The sequence below is a fragment of the Serinus canaria genome, chromosome 3 (assembly GCF_022539315.1).
Source record: "Serinus canaria isolate serCan28SL12 chromosome 3, serCan2020, whole genome shotgun sequence".
Taxonomy (NCBI): Eukaryota; Metazoa; Chordata; class Aves; order Passeriformes; family Fringillidae; genus Serinus; species Serinus canaria.
In genome coordinates this window covers 14,534,194-14,554,028 of record NC_066316.1, presented here as the reverse complement: position 1 = coordinate 14,554,028, position 19,835 = coordinate 14,534,194, and the positions used below count along the sequence as shown (strand labels likewise).

The following is a 19,835-nucleotide window of genomic DNA, read 5'->3' as shown; positions in this document are numbered from 1 at the left end:
GAGAACAAGCCAGGCTTGCCAGAGGACTTTCAGTGGGACACATCATCACAATTCACAGGGAATAAATTAGGGCCACCTCCAGGAAGCACACTCAAGCACCTGAAAAAAACACCCAGTTTAGGTTTATCTGTTGCTTTGTGGGCTTAGCAAGTCCCAGCCAGACATTCATCTCCAGAACCTCAGGCACAACTGCAACACAACAGCATAACTGTGCACTCAAATTGTGCTGCTGAGAAACCTTCTTATTTTACAGCTGTTAGGAAAATTAATCCACAAACACCAGAGGTTAATGTCCAAAAAGGAGACAGAGGAGTCCTTTTTCTTTATTCAAATAAAGGGAGAGGCCATGGGGCATTCCCCTGGGGTCTCTGAAATTTTTGGTGGATGCAGCCTCCCTTTTATCCCAATTTCCCGGCCACATTTCCCTTCTCTCTTTCCCCACTGGCTGAGGTACTTGAGAGGTACAGACCTCCTGATACACCTGATACCAAAGATTTCCCTCTAATGTATAACCCTCCCTTTTCATTTTTAATTCTTATGGAATTTAGGGGTTTTCCCCATTGTTTCTTTCATCTTTCATGTCCAATTTAATTTATCAGCAAACCTAAAGTTTATTTGTAAAAGCAAATATCTTTTTTCCATTCATCAATCAGTGGAATCCTTCCCACTGTTTCTTTTATCTCTCAGTGCTAGTTTTATCTAGCAGCAGACCCACAGCTTGTTTGTAATGACAAACCTGCCATTTCTCTCACAGCCAAAATGTGAGAACATGAATTTTAAAGTTCCTTTCAGGAGGTTGGTGCCAGAACCAGGAGAAAACTTTGTCCTTCAAGTCCCCCACCTCTTGCTGTAGCACACTGCCAGAATATGGGAGTGAAAATCCTGCTTTGTGCTTCCTCTCTCCTCTTGCTGCAAGTCTGACTACAGACCACGAACCTGATCATTAAGCCACAACTCAGCTGGAGCTCAGGAAAAGCCCCACTGATTTGAATGGATTTAGGATTTTGCTCACTGCTCCTCTACACAGGGATTAAATAAATATTCTCCTGCTAGAAAGGTGCCACATGTCTGCCTGGGTTCAATGGGTTCTTTAAAGTAAAGACACAGAGAAGCTGCAATAATTTCTAATGGCGTGGCAGAGGGTGAGTTGTAGGGCCAAAACAATATTTCAGCACTGTAAATCCAGTTCATCTGTCTTTAACAGATGGAATGGACTTTGACAGGAAAAATGAGAAAAATATAATAAAGAAAAAATCCAGGACAATAAACTGCCAGAAGAAATAGTAAAAAAAAAAAGCCTGAAATATATCAAAAGGGAGATGTCTAGAGAAACAGTAGGTCTCTGATGGAGCCAGCAAGCAGAGGAAGCAATCAAATAGGGAGGTTACAACCAAGCCAAGCATTGTCTTTGCAATCAGTATTCACACTAAGGTATGATTTGGGTTAGAAAAAGGGAGAGGAAAAATAGCTATTATGTAGGTCACTGTCTATGCTGAGACACCACCTGACATGCAGGAATAAAGTAATAAGGGCAGCACTGGAAAAAATCAAGATGTCCTGTGGAATTGAATCAGCCAGACTGACAGCACCCTTCTCTGGTCAACAAAGTAACCGAGCTCCTGACAAGAATACGGAATTCATCTTCACACAGCTGTGACTGCAGAGGGACCCAAGAAGGCCAAGATCACTGTGGGATGAGCCTAAACAATTCTAGAATGCCCAACCTAAGAAAAACATCTGAGAAAAGTCATGGAGCTTGAAATGAAAACCCCTCAGGCCAACTGCAGTTGCAATTTTTTTCTTTTAAGTCAGTGAGGTTACTCTGAATTTTTAGTGGAGGAATCCAGTTTTGGTACTGGCCAGAGCATTCTGAAGAGTCTTTGAACTCTGGCAATGAAATATTCACCTGCACAAATCAAAAAGCCTCTACCTATATTCAGTTCCTAGGGTGATACGAGGGAAGAGCTGCAGAGCTGTCTAAAACAAACAATGTTTTTGAATAATATCTTCTAATATTACCAGAGAGGAAATAAACTCTGTTTTATTGGGCTGAGTTGAAAAGCCACCTAGGCTGTGTATGCACTTCTATTTCAGGATGAAGTTTCCAATTCATCCCCTCTTTACCACACAAAATGCCAATCACAAAGCAATCCTGTGTGTGGAAGACACAGGATTGCACACTAACCACTAAATTATATTGCCACAACAAGAGTGAGCACCCTGTGGATCCACGGGGCACATTGACTATTAGTGTCTGAAGTGATGAAGAATAGACAGAAATAGCAACCACAGCTGGTGATCAAAGGCTCATTCAGGCTCCAGCTGTATAAATTACAACCTCTTACTGAGGAAGCTCAGTGATATATTCAAAAAGCAAAATGAGAAGCAAGTTGCAGATAACAATTGAAAGAAACCAGCCACATACCTGACTCCCACCAACCAAACTTCTCTTGCTGTCAGCAGGATCAGAATTTTAGATCAGAACAAACAATTGCTCCTAATTTGAGTATGAGATATGTGTCAAAGCACCTTCTGAGAGATACCTGGAGAAACAGACATAGATATCTTACAGATGCGAGATATGGATGTATCAGTCTTGACTTCTGGAGATATCCTAGAATGCCACAAACTCTCAACTGTACAAACTATCTGAGAATCTGTATTTCTATCAATTGAATAGCTGCAGAGACATTTCAGAAGGCAGAAACATGCAGAAAAGCCAGATCTTTATAATGCATCTCTACTTGGGAGCCCCAGAGCAGCTGGATCATTTGCCATTTTCCATATGCTGGGGCAGTATTTGTCTGTGAAATGGAGTATTGCAGCTTCCAGAAATCTGTATGTGAAATTAATCAGCCCAAATATCAGCCAACATTTACAAATCAAATAGCATTTAAATGTGATGAAAATCATGACTGAAAATTCAGGGGCAGTTGGAAAAGGATTTTAAAATCACAATTCTTCTGAAGTATTTGAGACTAAAAAGACACACAGACGCACAAAGGGACAAAACCCAAGTTAAAGAAATCTGATTAAAAATTCAACTAAAGTCTACACCTCAACATCTTATTAATGTCAAAGCAATATGAGCTGAGGCTCAAAGGGAGCAGGCTGAATGAAGCCTTTGCTACCATCCAGACTCTTGTGATCTTTATCCTTTCTGCAGCATTCCCACATGAAAAGTTATTTTTCAGCCTGGACTCAGCAGAGCTCTTAGGCACGTGCTGAACCCAGTCAAATCAAGACTGGACAAGAAACCAGCTCTCATTCCATCAGGCCTTATAAAGCTCACTGCAGAAGGGCCTAGTGAAGTTATATGGCTTGTTTCCCGTGTGAGGTTAGAGAGAGCTCTTTCTTATCCAAAAACCCCCAAACCACGTATTTAATCCACTTCAGCAGAGTGCCTAGTGCTGTCAGCACCCTGGCTGCACACAGGACTGAAGATAGGGCTACATTGGTTGTCTACTCTTAGCAGAACCAAGCCAGCCCCAAGGAATTACAGCTTTTTACCCATTTTTACCCACTGAAAACTGTCACTGATGAGCCTTTTCTCACAGATAACCTGGCATTCTGAAGCTCAGTTTAACTAGACAATGGTTCTTCTCTCTGCTCTGAAAGGCACAGAAAAAAACCCAAAACCTGCTCTAAGATATTTTTACCAGTGAAGTTCACTGTGGAATAGTAAAGAAACATGGAGATCAGAATGGACATAACAGAAGGACAGGTTTTTTTCAGTTGACTGACTCCACCCTTTGCCAGAACGAGATTTTGGAACATAATGGCTGGAATAAAGTGCTGTCAGCCCAGGCTCTGAGGCCACCAGAACCCACTCCTGGCACACGGCAGTTTTAACACAGCTTTGTGCTCCTCTAACCTGATTTCACACTGGGGGAATTCATGAGCTCCTCTGTGCTATGTCTGCTGCCAACAGATGCTCCTGCAAGCAAGGGTCCTCGGGATGCAGGAGTAACTCATCACCTTCTGCCAGGACACACTGACAAGCAGGGACTGTCCAGGCAATTTTTTCAGTGGGTTTTACATGAGGATTTCTTGAGGCAAAGCTGAACACCATGGAAACACCAGCAGCTTTAAGGCTAATTTGCAAACTCCAGCAGCTAACCCAGATGTGATGTTAAAGGCCCTCCGTGTCTGACAAGTGAGACTTTATAATAAACAGTCTTTATGCAGACTGCTTGAATTCACCTCCAGGGTTCTTCGGTCTCACAATTTTGTAGAAAAAAAATATCATCTCCTTTACATTATAACACAGAGAAATCTACTTTCAGCACAGGAGCAAATACTGACTTATGCTGTCTCAAGTAGGCGCTTGCTTTTTTATAAACAAATTCACCTGCAGTGACTACAAAGCAGTAACAAGGCTCCCAGGGAATGCTATATATGCACATGATACATCCAGTGTGTGTTAGGAAAGTGATACAGATTCTGGAGATCAGAGGATAATAAAATGAAGAGAAATAACTCCTCATCTGAGTCTTCAAAGGAAAAGACTACTGAGAAAAAAATGTGGATAAACTCCAGCCTTATAGTAATTCCCTTCCATTCTGCATTTAGCATCAAGTTCTTTCTGATTTCTTTACTCAGGCATATTTTCCCTCCGGGGAAATTCATTACAGTTAGAACACTGCCCATGATTTCATAATACGTATTTATGGAGTTAATCATACTCACATCTCTCAAGGCATCTGTTGCTCTGCTTTGGTAAATTCCTCATTATCCCTGCAGGACAGCAGTGTCAGTCCTGAGCTCTCCTACAGTGGGTTGCCATGTTTCATATTCAAGGAAAGGAGATGTTCTTCGTGTGTGATCAACACAGGCTGCCTGGTACAGCAGTGGGCAATTTATTTGTAGTGTACAGCAGAATTCAGGTGTATTCATCTCCTGAATCTTTTCCTGTGTCTGCCTACTGGACTTCCTCAAAAGGGGAACCTTACTGTGATAAACATCTACCATCAGTCAATGCTCCATTTTAATTACTTCTTTGTGGCCCAGGTGGCAAAGTGTGTAATTGGTCACATTGTAACACAAAGCTGAAGGATTTAGCCCTGGTCTTCCCTTTCCACTAAACTGCTGCAAATCAGTAATGCTACCGAGGCAAAAGTCTGGCTCAGACTGATCCAATTCAAATTAAAGGAGTAAGAAATCACAGCATAGCAGCACTTCTTAGCAAACTCCAGTTTTTCCCACAGGTATTTCTGTCTGTCCTTCCAACATGTATAAACTTGCCTCTTGATGTGGATGCTGCAGTTTGGAAACACACTTGGACTGCACAGTGAGCTCAGGGCATTTCTAATTAGAGCTGCTGCACCAGCATCGTGTGTTTTAAAATACTGTTGTAATAAATCCTGCAGCTGCAGATTCAATATTTCATAAAGGCAGACATGACCTTGTAAGAGTTTGAGAGTTTGAGGGGAAATTTACTCTTAATTGAGTTCCGTAATAAACCATTTCAGGGAGAAAGAGGACAAGCCTGCAAACTGGATATGATCATTCACTCCTGTCCTCCACTATGAATGGGAACAATTCAGCATGCAGGAAAGGAATTCCTTGATTTTAAGCAATATTCTTATAAGAATTATAAGAATTCCTCTAGACTTTCTCCAGTCTTAAGCACCACTTAAGATTCTGGTTCCATCGATAGATTCTGGTTCCATGAGGAACTCCATCTACAGAAGAAATACAGAAATTTTACATTTCAAAGACAGCAGGCTGAGAAGTTCAAAATTATCATTTACTATGACAGTAACGATAACAGCTGAGACTAAGGTCTAAGGGCACAAGCAGCCAGCATGTACCCACAAATAACAAGGCCCTGCTTTAAACAATTGAAAATATAATAAAAAAAGAATTAAGAGCTCTTTGGAGCTTCTGAAAGTCACTAACTCTTTCTTCTTACTACTTGATGAGAACTTGAGCCAAGTTTGTTTTGTCTGGAAACACAGCAAAGAGCCTAAAGCCAACAGATTATGGAATAAAAGTAAGTAGGAGCCAAACCCACATCGCAGCAGAGTGATACTGTTGGTTACAGTGGTGTTGAACTAACATCCCCAGAAGCATAACCCACGATGTTGGAAGCTGAAGGACCTGAACCAGAACTCTGCTGTTCTTAGGCAGCGAGACTTGTGGGATTCCCAGTCATTCACACAACCTCTCACTCTCCCAAGGATGAAGCTGGCCTGGGCAAAAAGAACAAAGGAAACACGGTGGTGCTGACCTGAGAACACACCACCCTCACATTCATACTTACCTTTGCATTCAGCAGAGCTTCAAAGCAGACAGAGAGATTGTTCTTGTTAGAAATCCAAATTTAGGCATCCAAATGTATATAAAAGAATTCAAATATCTAACCTTAATTTAGAGCGCTGCTGCCACCCACATTTAAATTCCACAGAAGCTGTGGCATACTCACACTGTTGAAATTAGGCACTCATATAACTGTCCAAATAGAAAAATAAAGACTAAATAAAAAGCCTTAACACTGAGAACAGTTTGTTAACTAAACAACAGTCCTATCTGCCTTGTGGCTTTTTTTTCCCTGAAATGATCAAATTACAAGCGTTATCCTCCATCACTCACTCAGGATTCAGGCTTGAGCTAATTGCAGAGGATACAAAGCAACTGTTACAGGGACCTGACAGCAGTGTGCAACAGCAAAATCAACCCTGCCTTTGCACAGCTGATACAGACTGGAGGTAAATTTTTAAATACTGAGCCATCTTTGGATTCTGCAATAAAGAGAGAAAGCGCTGGAACTGCCAGGGTCCACGTTCCAGGAAGCCTTTTTGGAAGAGTTGCACAGACTGCAGGTGAAGCATCTGGTGTGGTACCCAGGGAACACAAACAGCCTGACCATCTGGAGGAGCTCAGACCCACAAAGCAACATCTGGGAGAGCTTACATCCCCATAAAGAATCAAATTTTAAACCTTTTGTGCACCTTGATTTAGGAAAACAACGAGACTCTATGGTAATCAGTAGAGAAGGACAGACCCATTCAGCAAACACATTGCTCCTGCCCATGAACAGCCCTCTGGGGGAACCCACCAGGAGAGAAGAGGTGAAGCCTCTCTAACTAGTTTGGATTGGGCAAAAAATACTAAGGCAGTTAAAATTACTGCATGAAAGATCAGCTTGCTATCTATGCAAAGATGAGACCAAGGATGAAGCCCCGTCAAGGATCTTTAGTGAGAGCCTGGCTCAAAATCCATCCACTCTCAGTAACCTTCTCATGGACCATGAAAATCTTAAAGACTTTTGCAACACAAACAGTAAAACTTGTTTAATAGCCATGCCAGCTTTTAGACTTTCCCAGCATGCTTGACAAAACTATGAATCAACAAAATAAATAAAAAAAAACTAGGGAGTGGCTCTAAATAAATGCCAATTACAGCAAGAAGAAATTCAGTCTGCAGGAGCAAGTAACAGCCTTTTCTTCTTTTTTTTTTTCTTTTTTTTTTTTTTTCCTTTTTTTTCCCCTGCTGTCTTTATGCTTAAAACTAAAATAGCCAATATACATTTAATGCATGGAATCCCTGCAGTGATATGTACTTGATAATACTTGACACAAGGACCTGGGCTAAGTCTCATCAGCAACAATAATTGTTTACCAGACACAAATATCCCATAGGTGTGAAATGAAAGTCTGCACAAGTGACACAGAGAAAAAAAAACGCTGTTCTGGGGTTCACAAGGCAGAAGCACTTCTGTGAAATTACTCTGGCAGACACTGGCACAGCTAATAACATGATCCTTTCAGTCACACGCATTAGAGTCTTTGTGGCATCTGTGATTTGTTAAAACTCCCAATCTGCCGCTTCATTCTTAGGACACGAGGAGGAAGCCAGCCTGCACTCTGCCTGCCTGCACATAGCTTGGCTCAGCAGTATTTCTCACATCTTTTCCACCATTTCTGCTAAAATTCCAGGCAGGTATTAGGGAGCAAGCAAGGAGGAGAGTAATTTCTATTGCTCACACACATCAGGGGACAGCAGCACAGGCATGCCAGGGAAAATTGCTTTTGTGAGATTTCACAACTCCTTCAGAAATGCAGAAATTGTGATTCAGGTGCAAAGGTAAACCACTGGAACCAGTTAAATGAGCCCTGCAGTGCTGAAATGCCAATTGTGCAAAACTGCTGATATTTTATTTCGATAGATATATTGCATCTGGTGTTTATGTCTTTGTGTTGCTGCCAGAGTGCCCCAGGAGCCTTGGTCTGGGAGCCAGGCCAGTGTCTACCAAGTCAGTTGGACTGCTGTGGATACACAAAGATCCAATATTGCTCTGATTTAAAGCTTTCAGGCAGATTTTTCAGAGAGTTTTGTTTTATTTATAGCTAGCACATGGGGAGAGAAATGAAACAGTCATTTAAAATGCTGTGCCACTGCGAGCCTATTTCTTCCAGTTTCATATTTCAATATCTTATTTTGAAGCACAGAGAACTGGAAATCTGGTTATTTCTACGTAAACATCCTTTTGTGGATAGACAGAGATTCAGTCAGGGAATGCCTCTCCATGAAGAAAGGAAAAGAGTTTTGTCACAAAAGCTGGAAATGTGACACTATTTATGCAGATGGTCATGGTCTCTGTTACACAGACATGTAACACTTAAGTGTTTTTCCTTCTCCCACTCCTTATGGCACAGACTCTTGCCCTTCTGTTACAGAAAGCTCTGATGTGTCAATAGAGATGCCCCAGGTATTCTGATCCTTCAAGTTTTAAGGTTTTCTTCCACTTGAAGGGATGCTCTCCATCCCTCCCTACAGAAAATCAAAAGAATTCTGATCATTAAATTGCTAAGAGATAAAAAATTTAAAATAGGAGGCGGTAGTCTAACAAAAATCAAACAGAATTAGTAAAAACAAAGAGTTTCTCTTCAGGGAATATTTTAAGTGTCTGCACAGACAAAAATATTGAACAAAAGTGTGCACAACTTTATTTTGTGGGGGCATGCAGAATGCTGGGCCATCTGTTGGAAATGAAAGGCTGCCAAATATCACAGTCACACCTTGAGTCTGGAAGCTGAGCCTGCATGGCAAATCCATACATTTCTTGTGGTGTCTGCATGCCATCAGCCTTTCCTTTGCCTGCTCCTCGGTTTTACCCTTCCCTGGCTGCTAAACTGGATTGCTTCAGTTTTTATAAGGGCAGAGCCCAATACTGCAAAACACCATTGGCTGCTGCAGAGCTGCTGGCAGCACACCTGGCTGCATGCTTGAAGGTTTTCAGAACTGGGGAACATAAGACAAGCAGCATTAGAAAGATCAGGGACCCCACTCAAAGCCACTGGCATCAGGAAAAGGCATAACATTGTGTAGTTCAGGAAAAATTCTTCCATCTTTCATTCAGAAAAAGTAATAATCAAAAGGAAAATCCTTAAAGGCTGAACTTCTACATGCCACCAACTTGTACCATGGAAAAAAACTTGAGACTTCCAAGAATATCTAATTAGTCAAAACTCTGCCATATTTTGATTCATATAAGCCTGTTTCTTGTGTCTAAGTAGTTGAGAGTATGGGATGAGTCTCCCTAACTTGTAGAGTGGTTAATCAGGTCAGGATCAAGGTAACAACAGTAAAACAAAAAATTTCTGGCAATCTCATTGAGATTCCTCACCTTGCCCCTTTCTATAGCACAGAACTTAATGAACATACTGGCTAAACAGTACAAAAGTCACCATTACAGTTGTTGACCCTGAAAGGAAATAATTTCCAGCACCCACTGGCAATTGGCAAGACAACTGATACAGACTGCACTTTTTAAAGTTCAGAAACCCATCTTAACATTAATTCTGGTTTTCATAAAGTATCCTCAAATATAAAAGTAATCCTTAAACTCTTCTATAATTTCAGCTGGTTTTTAATGCAGATTCCTGCTGGGGTACCCATGTTCAGAGAAGTCCTTAGGAAAGTATCTGTTGTCAATACCACACCATTCACCAGCTCAAAAGCCAAATGGATTTCTCAGAATTCCTCCTTGTTTAGCCATTTTTCTCTGTAGTCCTCCCAGTGGGATAGAATGAAATTAAATTTAAACTAGGCTTTAAATTATTTAGTTGGAGATAATTGAGTTTGGAAAGTCATACTGGAGTATTATCACCCCGGGAAGAAGCTGAACATGATTTGTGGGCTGGGGGGAGCAGGAGAAGAGACCTGGCATGTCCTGCCCAGTGAAGGCGTCCCTGCTCATGGCAGGGGGCTTGGAACACTGTAGTCTTTAAGTTCCCTTCCCACCTGAACTATCCTGTAATTCTATGTCACATTAGGTGCAGAAAAACTCTCATAGTCAAAGGCACAAGCTGGTCTTTCATTTTGGTTGTGCAGAAAATAACTTCCTGCACACCTAAGAATGGCATCCTTTTTTTTCTTCAAGGAATCAGGCCCTAAGGTGATTGAAAAACCTGGAGAGCAAACTACCTCATTTCTAGAGGACCTGCATTTCCCAAATAAAAGAAGCACAAGAAGTTGGGTTTATATTATTAATTTATTGTGATTCCATGAAACACCCAATAAGGAACAAAGCTGACTGGGCTAGAATGGCTGTCTTGGTAAAACCACAGCTTTTTACTTCAGAGTAGCACACACAGATTTCCTTGAGGAAAAGGTATTTTCTGGCTCAGTTACACCTGCAACTCCCGTAAAATGAGTCATCCATATGCACTTTAAGTGGAAACACAGAATGTTCACACCATTGTTCCACTCCCCCCTCCCTCTCTGACCCTCATCGAGGACAATCATTCTCCCAGATTTATCCAGATGAAAGCAGAGCGCTTCTACAGCAGCTTTGCTCGGGCGAACATTCCCGTTACATTCTCAGAAAACCACAAACTGGAAGAAAAAAAAAAATTCCTCTCGGACTGATGCGAAACGAAGCAAAGCTATGCTGGAACTGAGGGGAGCCGCTGGCACCGGCAGCTCCCAGAGCCAGGGCACGGCCGCGGCACCGCGCTCGCCGCTGAGCGGCTCCGTCCCGCCAAAGCCGCGCCCCGGGGGGCTCGGGGTCCGTCCCCGGGGCGGAGGCTCCGCCCCCGCGCCGGCATCGCTCCCGCCCCAACCCCGGCATCGCTCCCGCCCCAGCGCCGGCATCGCCCCGGCCCCGATCCGGCTCCGCTGCCCTGCAGGCCCCACGGCGCCTGCGCGGCCCCGCCGCGACCTGGGCGCGATGGCGCGGCCTGAGGGGCCGCCGACGCTGCCCGAGCCCCTGCGGCGGCGGCTCGTGTCCTTCAGCAGCTCTGTGTTCAGCGACAGCCACCGCACCGCGCTCAGCGACGTCCCCCGCGCCCCCCCGGGCTTCCCGGGCTACCGCGCAGGTACAGCGCGGCGCCGCGGCCTCGGGCCGGCAGGGCGGCGGCGGGCCCGGGGCTCTGCTGCGGAGCCGGGGCCGGGACCGGCCGGAGGCAGCGCCCGCAGGAGCTGCTCTGGCCGTCGGCTTTGTCTCTCTGCACCCTGCCTGCCGTGGAGAACCAGGGCTGCGGCCGTCGTGTCGCCCGCCGCGGGAACGGGCGGCCCAAGTCGCGCCCTGTTCGAACCTCTAGAGGGAGAGTCGCCATGGCAATGCGCACAGTACAGCCTGCGCAGAGAGGCTGTCTTGATTTCAGCCGATAAATCCATTCTAAGCCGATCGAATTAATCAGCAAGATGTTCTTGTTTCAAGACAGGAGTTCCCGCTTCCTTTGTGTAGAAACACTGCTAACGCTTACGAGTTCTTAATTTCATTTATCAAACATTCCACAAATAGCTTCTATCTTTAGTCTTTTTTTCTTTAGCTTGCTGTGTGAAGAATACTCCTATGTTAATATCCAATCCACTGAAACCAACTGCAAATTACTGGACATCGGGATTTCAAAAATTCAGTTTTACACATACATATCTTGGGGAGTTGCTGTAGCAACAGCCATTGCAATACTGTCTGGCTTTTGCACTAATTTTAGCAATCCCAGTAAATAAGCATTAATTTAATTTAGGGATAGAAAAATTAATTAGAATTGGCTTATATTGCTTAAACATTCATCCCAACACAGTTTTAGAACTTGCACAGAATTTATAAATAGCAATGCCATGTCTAGGAAACCTTTAACATACCTAAACATTAGGATGACAATCAAAATTTGAACTCTTGGCTTCTCTGTTTTTAAGTACATTTTTCCTTAAGTCTGACCTTGTAGGTCTATAATAGAATCGTAAGTACAGAATTTACTGCCCACATGTTGGAGTTTGAGACTTGCTTTTCTCTACTTTGAGTTGTGATGCATCTTGTCCTGTACTGGCCTGAAAGGATGAGCTTTAGTTTGACACATATTTGAAACTGTTACCTCTTAGGAATCAGACAAATTACCATCCAAGTATCTTTAAATAAAAGGTTGAAAATGAAGAGTAGGCCATGCAAGCCTGTGCTCTAGCAGCTCGCTTGATCTAAGCCTTAGTCAGAGATGGTGGAGTAAGTAAAAGCCACCACGTAGACAAAATTGGACACTCAGCTTGATTATATGACTATATTATAAAAATGCTCTGTCCCAGAAGCCAAAAGGTGGCTTCCTTGGATTCCAGGAAATGAAGTAACTCCAGATAGGATGTGAAGATTTCCTCTGGATAAACAAAAATATTTTTCTTAACATTTTATTTGACTGGGAAGAGTCAAATTCCTGCCCTGCATAAAGCTAAGATGGAGCAGTATCCTTCTGTCATATTTACAGCTGGAGTGATAAAATCTTCTCTCTCTCTGTACAGATTGTGAAATCCTTTCCAGTTTGCCACTGCAGATGTCCCTCTATTTCAATGTTTATTTCTTCCCGTTTTGGTGGCTCATCACAGTTGCCATCCTCTACGTGAAGGTGAGAAGGAAGGAAAGTGCTGTATGTAAATGTATGTTACATCAACACGTCCTGATGTGGGATACAGCTCACTGGAGTTAGAGATTTTTACACTGATTTGGGAATTCATGGAAACTGGAGGTTCAGGAGTGTTTGAATGCCACTACTGTCAGCTGAGAGTAGCACAGAATATCTTCATCTAATCACAGACACCACGGCCGAAACTTTTACTTTCTTCTTCCCCTCCAGTATCCAGCCTTATCAGATTATTACAAGTTCATCCTGGTCACCATCATGATCCTGGTCTCTCTGACAGAGCTCATTCGACTCTACCTGGGATATGTGGGCAATCTCCTGGAGAAAGTAAGTTACCAGATGGAGACAGTAATTTCTGCAAGAATTTCTGCTTTTGGGAGTTGAGCATTAACTGGCAGGCATTTTATTTGAGAGATTTAAGTTGAGGACATGGTTATATCTCTTCAGTTGCACTCTGCATCCTCTATTCCCTTAGCATTGGCTTCCACTTAATTTTGTGAATTTCAAGTAGTTTTCTCTCAGAAGAGAACTCTCTCACTCCCTAAAATTGTTTTATCAAAAAATACAAATATGCTTAAAAACAGAGGATATGGAAATAGGAAGCCACCCCACTTTGCCTTTCTGCATTATGTGCTGACTTTTGGAAAATTAAAAAGAAATGTGTTTTCTTCACAAGATTTTGGGTTTTTTCATCCCAGCTGTCGGGTTTTTAATAGGTGATGTCTCCCTGTTATAGGTCCCTGAGCTGGCTGGGTTTTGGCTCCTGACTCTCCTCCCGCAGTTGCCTATAATTCTCTTCTTGCTATTTAATGAAGGTCTGAAAATCCACTCTCTGGAGCGAGCCGTCCACATCATCTTCGCCGCCTTCCTCTCCTTCCAAGTGGTGGCGGCGTTTTTCGCCCTGAGGAGGATGGTGAACACTCTGGCCACTCGCTTCCGCCTGACCGAGTTCCACCGCCTGGAGGAGCAGCGCCCCGCGCCCGGCGTTTGCAGCCTGGCGGCAGGGAGCAGCTCCCGGGGCTGGTAGGGCCCCGGTGCCCGCCGGAGACCGCGCCCCGAGGGCCTCAGGGGGTAACAGAGCCCGGCCCACTGTGGCCACAGCTCTGTTTCCGGTCTGTTGGGTCATTCTTTGCCTTCTTGCCTCAGAGGTATCAAAAAAATAGATCTTGCTCAAGAGCCAACATTAAACCTCAGAGGATGGAGCTCCTTTCTGCAAGGAAAATCAAAGCCAATATAACTGACCCGAGTGGACTATTTGTGGACTGAGTAGATTTGGAGGGGTTTACACAGTTGTGGCATTTTTAAAAAACCAGAAGCCTTTTTCCCACTGTTGGCACAAAATTATTTTGTTTACAATAAATCTTTTCTACACTTTTTTGTGTTGGTACCAGTTTTGTCTGTTTTCCAGATAGGTTGCACATATTTAGGGTCTGATACCTCAGTTAGGAAGGAAAAAAACCCAGCCCAAAACCAAACTGAAAACAAAAGCCCCAAGAGATCTTGAGGCTCAAAAAGAAGTTAGTGAACAAAGACTACACCTTCAGAGATGGTCTTCCAGGTAATTCCAGCTCTTAGAAATTCCTCACTGCTATACTAGGCATGTAATTTCAAAGGTGTTCATTCACATAACTCTTATGCTCATCTCCTTTGGCTTAGTTACAGTTCTAACTATCAAGTCAGAGTGGTGCAATTTTCCCAGATAGAACAGTAACAAAATTATAGTCATTAAAAAAGTAGGTTTATGTCACTGAAAGACAGAACCTGTTTTTCCCAAGCCAGGGCAAATACCAAGGTTCTCTCATTCCTGTTATGTGTATTAAATTTTAGGCTATCTTCTGCAGTTTTGGTAATGGCTAAAAGTTCACTTTTTCTGTCAAGGAGTGATGGAGATCAAACGTTAAAATAAATTTTTCACTGGAATCCTTTGAGACCTTTGAGCAGGGCAGGAGTTGTCAGTTTGACAGCTGGCACAAGCATGCAAACTGCTCAAAGGATTGGAAGGAAGATGAGTCTAGCATGAGAAAGGCACATTATGCTTAAAACTGTTGAATATTTAAAGCCTACAGAACCCCAAGTGAGAAAAAGGCATTAGCTTTTGTTTTTACCAAAATGGTTAATTCTCCTTTCAATCTATGAATGAATGGGACACTTTAGTGAATTACACTAAGTTTGCTTCTTCATTTCATTATTATAAAGCTTATGTTATCAGAGCATATATCCCTTTGTTTTAAAGCAAATTACATCTTGGATTTTTGCACAGAAATAGGATTTCTCTAAGAGTTTCTTAAGAGTGTCTTGTAACAGTTAATATAAAACATTCAGAGCCCTGTAATCAGAGCCTGAGAGGGACACACTGAGGTTTAAGGAGAAGTTACAGCATTTCAAAAATACTTTTCCAGCATTAGAAAATCCTTGTCAAAACATTCTTTACTGATGCAAGGGAACATTGGGCATATTTTTAATGTCAACCACAGTTACACTACAGGAGAATGCTAAAAACAGGGCTGAAGGAAGGTTTTTAACACTAAGTACATGAAATACAACATGAAGCTGAAAAAGTCAACCATGCACCAATGCTGGCAACAAGGAGCTGGCCTCCAGGCTAAGGCCATGAGGTATAACTCAAAATCCTTGTTTTTTGTAATAAAGAAATTATGCATTTGGAAGATGAAATTGCCATGCAAGACAACTGTCTGGAGCCAAAGACACACAGCTCTTTGGGGATGGGGAGGAGGAAGGGGAAATAGAATTAAGCAAAACACTGTTAGAAGTAGAGTTGCCTGGAAATGGTAAAGGTAGAAGCCAGCCTGTGAGGTAAATCTTCAGCAACATGTTTAATAAACACAGGATCTCTACCTACACTCTGCTCAGGCTTCCTAACAGATCTGCTGGTTTATTTTTAATTTCATAATTTTCAGTTTTAATTTCACAGTGAAACTTCCCTTCAGTTTCCAAATTTCACAGGAGCTGGTGAGACATCAAGCAAGCAGAAAAAAATACACAAGTAGAACATGAGAAGTTAATATTCAGCAGAGCAAGTATTTGGGCAGCGAGGGGAGCTGGTGGTTTTCCTCACCTCTAGAGAACAGATGGAAACCAAAATGAAAGGAAGGAACCCAAAACCACTGGAAACATGTGAGAGTTCACTGAGCAGCATCCAGACAGTTCTGAACACAAACTGTACAACAGTGGCTTTCTGCCACACTGCAGTTTGTGCCAAGAACACCCCAAAAAGTATTTCTTGATGCTCTAGGTTGCTACCAGCAGCTCTCCCTTCATAATCAAGATCTTTGAGGGGCTAAAGCTTGGGAACAGAAATCAGTTATTTTATTTCATGAACTTTACTGTCAGGATAGGCCAACAGGCAATTTTAAGGGAAATTGTACCAATATATTTCCTTCAACTGAATAAAAGAAATTAGGAATGGGTGCATTATCTTAAAATGCTCTCTTTTAGGTTACTGATCAAATTGAAGATGAGAGGAGTATTTTGTGATCAAGGGCATAGTTGGCAAGTGGTTAATACCTGGACTTGGCCGATGTCCCTTGTCTAAAATAGACTCTGTAAAAGGATTTCTCTTTTTTTAATAGTTGTAGGACTTTCAAGAAGGAGAAATTAAATTTAGAAGAGGCCTCAAATGTGTACCTTACTTAAGCAGATCTGATAAAGCAGACACAAGATAAGACATAGATTTGATAGAAAACAGACAATTGATAAAAAAGAGGCTCCAACATTAACCTTTCCATATCAACAGCTCACTCTTTACATTTGCTGAAAGAATTGCACCCAGAGGAATGAGATCATACATTTCACTCTTGCTTTTGTCTCTTATAAACTGGACTGGATTTAGTGTGCATCTTTAAATAGTTGATGAAGCAGAGTTGGCATCATTACATAGTCTGATGAGATGGCCAATAGCTGGGAAAGGCTGCAGAGATCAATTATTTTGAAAAACAAATTTTGTTTCTCCAGGATAAAGGTCAGATAGCAACAATTAAAAATAACTTTGCTCAGTGCTTCAAATAAAGCAAGGATAATAGAGGTTGGCTAAAGGAGGCAGGCAAAGCTGGATGTTAGGGTCAGCTGATAAGAGCAAGAAGAATTTAAACTATAATGGAATAAATAGGTTCAAGAAGTGTAACACAGAAAATGTGTATGTTGCTGATTGGTGCCACCAAAGTTGCCCCTGGGTACATGAAGGAGAGAATTTATTAAAAGAAAATAAATGTGAAAATTTACCAGCTTGAAATCTTCAGGGAGTCAGCAGAAATGTTATTCCCCCAGCTAAGCAGCAGCCTAGAGCACTCAGTTCCATATTCATTAAATACATGCAACTTTTGCAGTTTCTTGTGGGAAAAATAAAGCATTTTTTCTTCTTCAGATGGTTCAAGGTTTGAAAGTAATATCGTCCCTGGGAAGCACTTACTGGCCAAGAGACATGGGCAGAAGAGAGGAACTGTAGACAGAGATGAACAGATAGCTGGTAGGTAGCTGCAAGAACAGCCAAGGCCTGTGGCTTCCCTGGTGAATTTGGGAAGTATTTCATGACTTCCTTGAGAGCTGCCTTCAACATCCAGTATCAGGGCAGGAGTTCCTGCAGTCTGTGAAATAAGGCACTGCTGTTCTTTAAGGGATATAAAAGACCCTTCTATATTCACACTGGGAGGCCCATGCTTGTCCTAAGTAAAATAATCAGGAAAAAATGCCTGAGCATCTTTAGCCACCACACTCTCCATGTATTGAAAACAATCAGCTGAGTGCATGAAGGTGAGAGGAGTATCAGAGATACCTGTTGATAATCACTGGTACTGCTGGAGCTTTGAGCAGAGCCCTTCAGACCATGCAGCCACTGCCTGTGTCAATCCAGAGGGATTCCTACCACTCCATGAGTCAATGTTTGAGCTCCTGTTTCAATTACAGAAAGGATTTTAGCATGGGAATCTCTCCTCTCTTTGTTTGGCCTTTTGCACAGGAAATACAAAATTTATCACAAGATTAAAACTTGCAAGAGCAAGACACTTGAGTATCTTCTGCAGTATATCAGTGTAATAGTCAACAATTAAAATATATAGCTAAAAAAAATCTGTATTTGATTTTTGTTGTTTGTTTTTAAAACACCTCCATTCTAAGCAAATTCTTTCTGCAACCAGAAATGCAACAAATCTTCCTTTTATATTGCAGCTGGGAGTAGGTGAACAGCAAGTCTTTGAACACCTTCATTTTCAAAATCCTGGAGGAACCTAAATCTCACTCTTTTTTTTTTTTTCCCCATTTCCAAATGATTTATCATGATTAGCAAAGCATGTATAAAAACATGGGGTGGGGGAATATTTTGAAGCTACTCCTTTTTCCTAAGTAAAACTGCATTAAAAAAAAATTCTAAATTCTCAAACCCCACCAGGCCCTCAGGAGCGGGTGTCAAGGTGATATTAAAAGGACAATGTCTTTTTTTGGGGAAATGCTGATAAGGCAGCAGCAAAAGGATTAGCCAGGCTGGCTGCAGTCAGGGACAGTGAAATGTGACACAATAAAAACTCGTTATTGAGTTAAGGACATCCCTTTGGACACAAAAGACTGAAATGAAGAAAAGCTGTGGGTTTCTTTGTTCTTGAATAGGGCTTTTTTTTTTTTTTTTTTTTTTTTTTTTTTTTTTTTTTTTTTTTTTGTGCAGAAGCATGAAATATTGCAGTGATAACAGAGAGATTGGATAAAAAGAATAAAAACCCAACCAAGGAAAATTCTCTGAGGGTTTTTTCAGGATGCACTGAAAGAGTAATTTGTTTCTAAATATCACCTGCAACAAAACAACCCAACAGGTGTGAGTAGGGTGGGACACATTTGCCTATGTTTGCATTCCTCGATACAGCTTTCAATTAGAGAGCGATAGAATCACAGAAAATACTGGAAAAGTTCTCTGAGATTGTGGAGTCCAGCTGATAACCCAGCCCTGCCAGGCCCACCACTAACCCATGTCCCTGGGCACCACATCTGCACAGTTTTTGAACACTCCCAGGGACAATGACACCACCACTGTCCTGAGCAGCCTGTCCCACTGCCTGGCCACCTATTTGGTGAAGAGATTCACCCTCATATCCAATCTCAACCTCCTCTGCCATAACTTGAGGCTGTTTCCTCTTGTCCTAGCACTTGTTACCTGGGAAAAGGGACTGACCCCCACTTCCTTCAGTCAGGAGCTCTGTCCATTGCCCTGATGAACAAACCATCTGGGCTTGTAGAATAAAATAATAATTTCTTACTGTTCTTCAACTCTGGGTGGCGGGGGGGGTGGCAGGTCAGGATGTTCAGAGAAGTTGTGCAGTGCTTTAAGCCATTTTCCTGCTTTGGTTTTGATGACTCTGGTTTTAGCTTTTATATTTTTCAGATTATGTTCTGCTTTAGTTTGTAAGCTTCATATTAGGGCACACTAAGGTCTCTTCACAGAGTAGGTAAACAAAGCAGTTCCTTCTCTAGCTGGGGACCCAAGGACAACAGATCCAGATCTCAGGCCCAAGAGCATAAACAATGGTGGAATGAAGAGAGAAAACAAGAAGGATGGGACTTCATGGGCTAAAGCTGCAATTGGACAATTAGCTCCAATATGCTAATGGACCAAAACTTATAAAAGTGTGAGACCCCATGACCAGTGGTCCATTTTGTGACCATTTTGGGTTGTGCTGCCCAAGGTGTATCAGTTGAGACTTTTTAATAAAACTGTACTTTATTCTTTAGCTCTGTCTAGTCTCTAGGTCAGCCTTCACAAGGCATCAGTCTTAGCACTGTTGAAATCAGCCATGAACAGTCCTCATCCTGGGTCTGAAGTCTGAGGACCCTTCTCCCCCAAAGCTGAAAGCCAGTCCTACTTGATCCATAGGTAATATGGCTCTGCCCGTTCTGTGCCATCAGATCACCATCCTATATGAAGGACATCTAGAGCAAAGACCTTCCCACACATTCTGGGGACCAGGCACTTTTCCA

General features: G+C 42.3%; 1 protein-coding gene across 1 annotated transcript; it reads left to right on the top strand.

Moving 5' to 3' along the window:
* Positions 1-11,167: 11,167 nt before the first annotated feature.
* Positions 11,168-14,242, top strand: TMEM17 (transmembrane protein 17). The gene is made up of 4 exons (XM_030235287.2): positions 11,168-11,324; positions 12,742-12,845; positions 13,074-13,187; positions 13,597-14,242. The coding sequence occupies exons 1-4, from the start codon at positions 11,177-11,179 to the stop codon at positions 13,885-13,887; spliced, it is 657 nt and encodes a 218-aa protein (XP_030091147.1). The 5' UTR covers positions 11,168-11,176; the 3' UTR covers positions 13,888-14,242.
* Positions 14,243-19,835: the final 5,593 nt, after the last annotated feature.

What these genes read in the sequence shown, in the direction of transcription:
- TMEM17 (XM_030235287.2), top strand. Translation starts at nt 11,177, where the DNA reads ATGGCGCGGCCTGAGGGGCCGCCGACGCTGCCCGAGCCCCTGCGGCGG. An exon ending in TTGCCATCCTCTACGTGAAG is followed by an intron (nt 12,846 to 13,073) that starts GTGAGAAGGAAG and finishes CTTCCCCTCCAG; the next exon opens with TATCCAGCCTTATCAGATTA. An exon ending in TGGGCAATCTCCTGGAGAAA is followed by an intron (nt 13,188 to 13,596) that starts GTAAGTTACCAG and finishes TCCCTGTTATAG; the next exon opens with GTCCCTGAGCTGGCTGGGTT.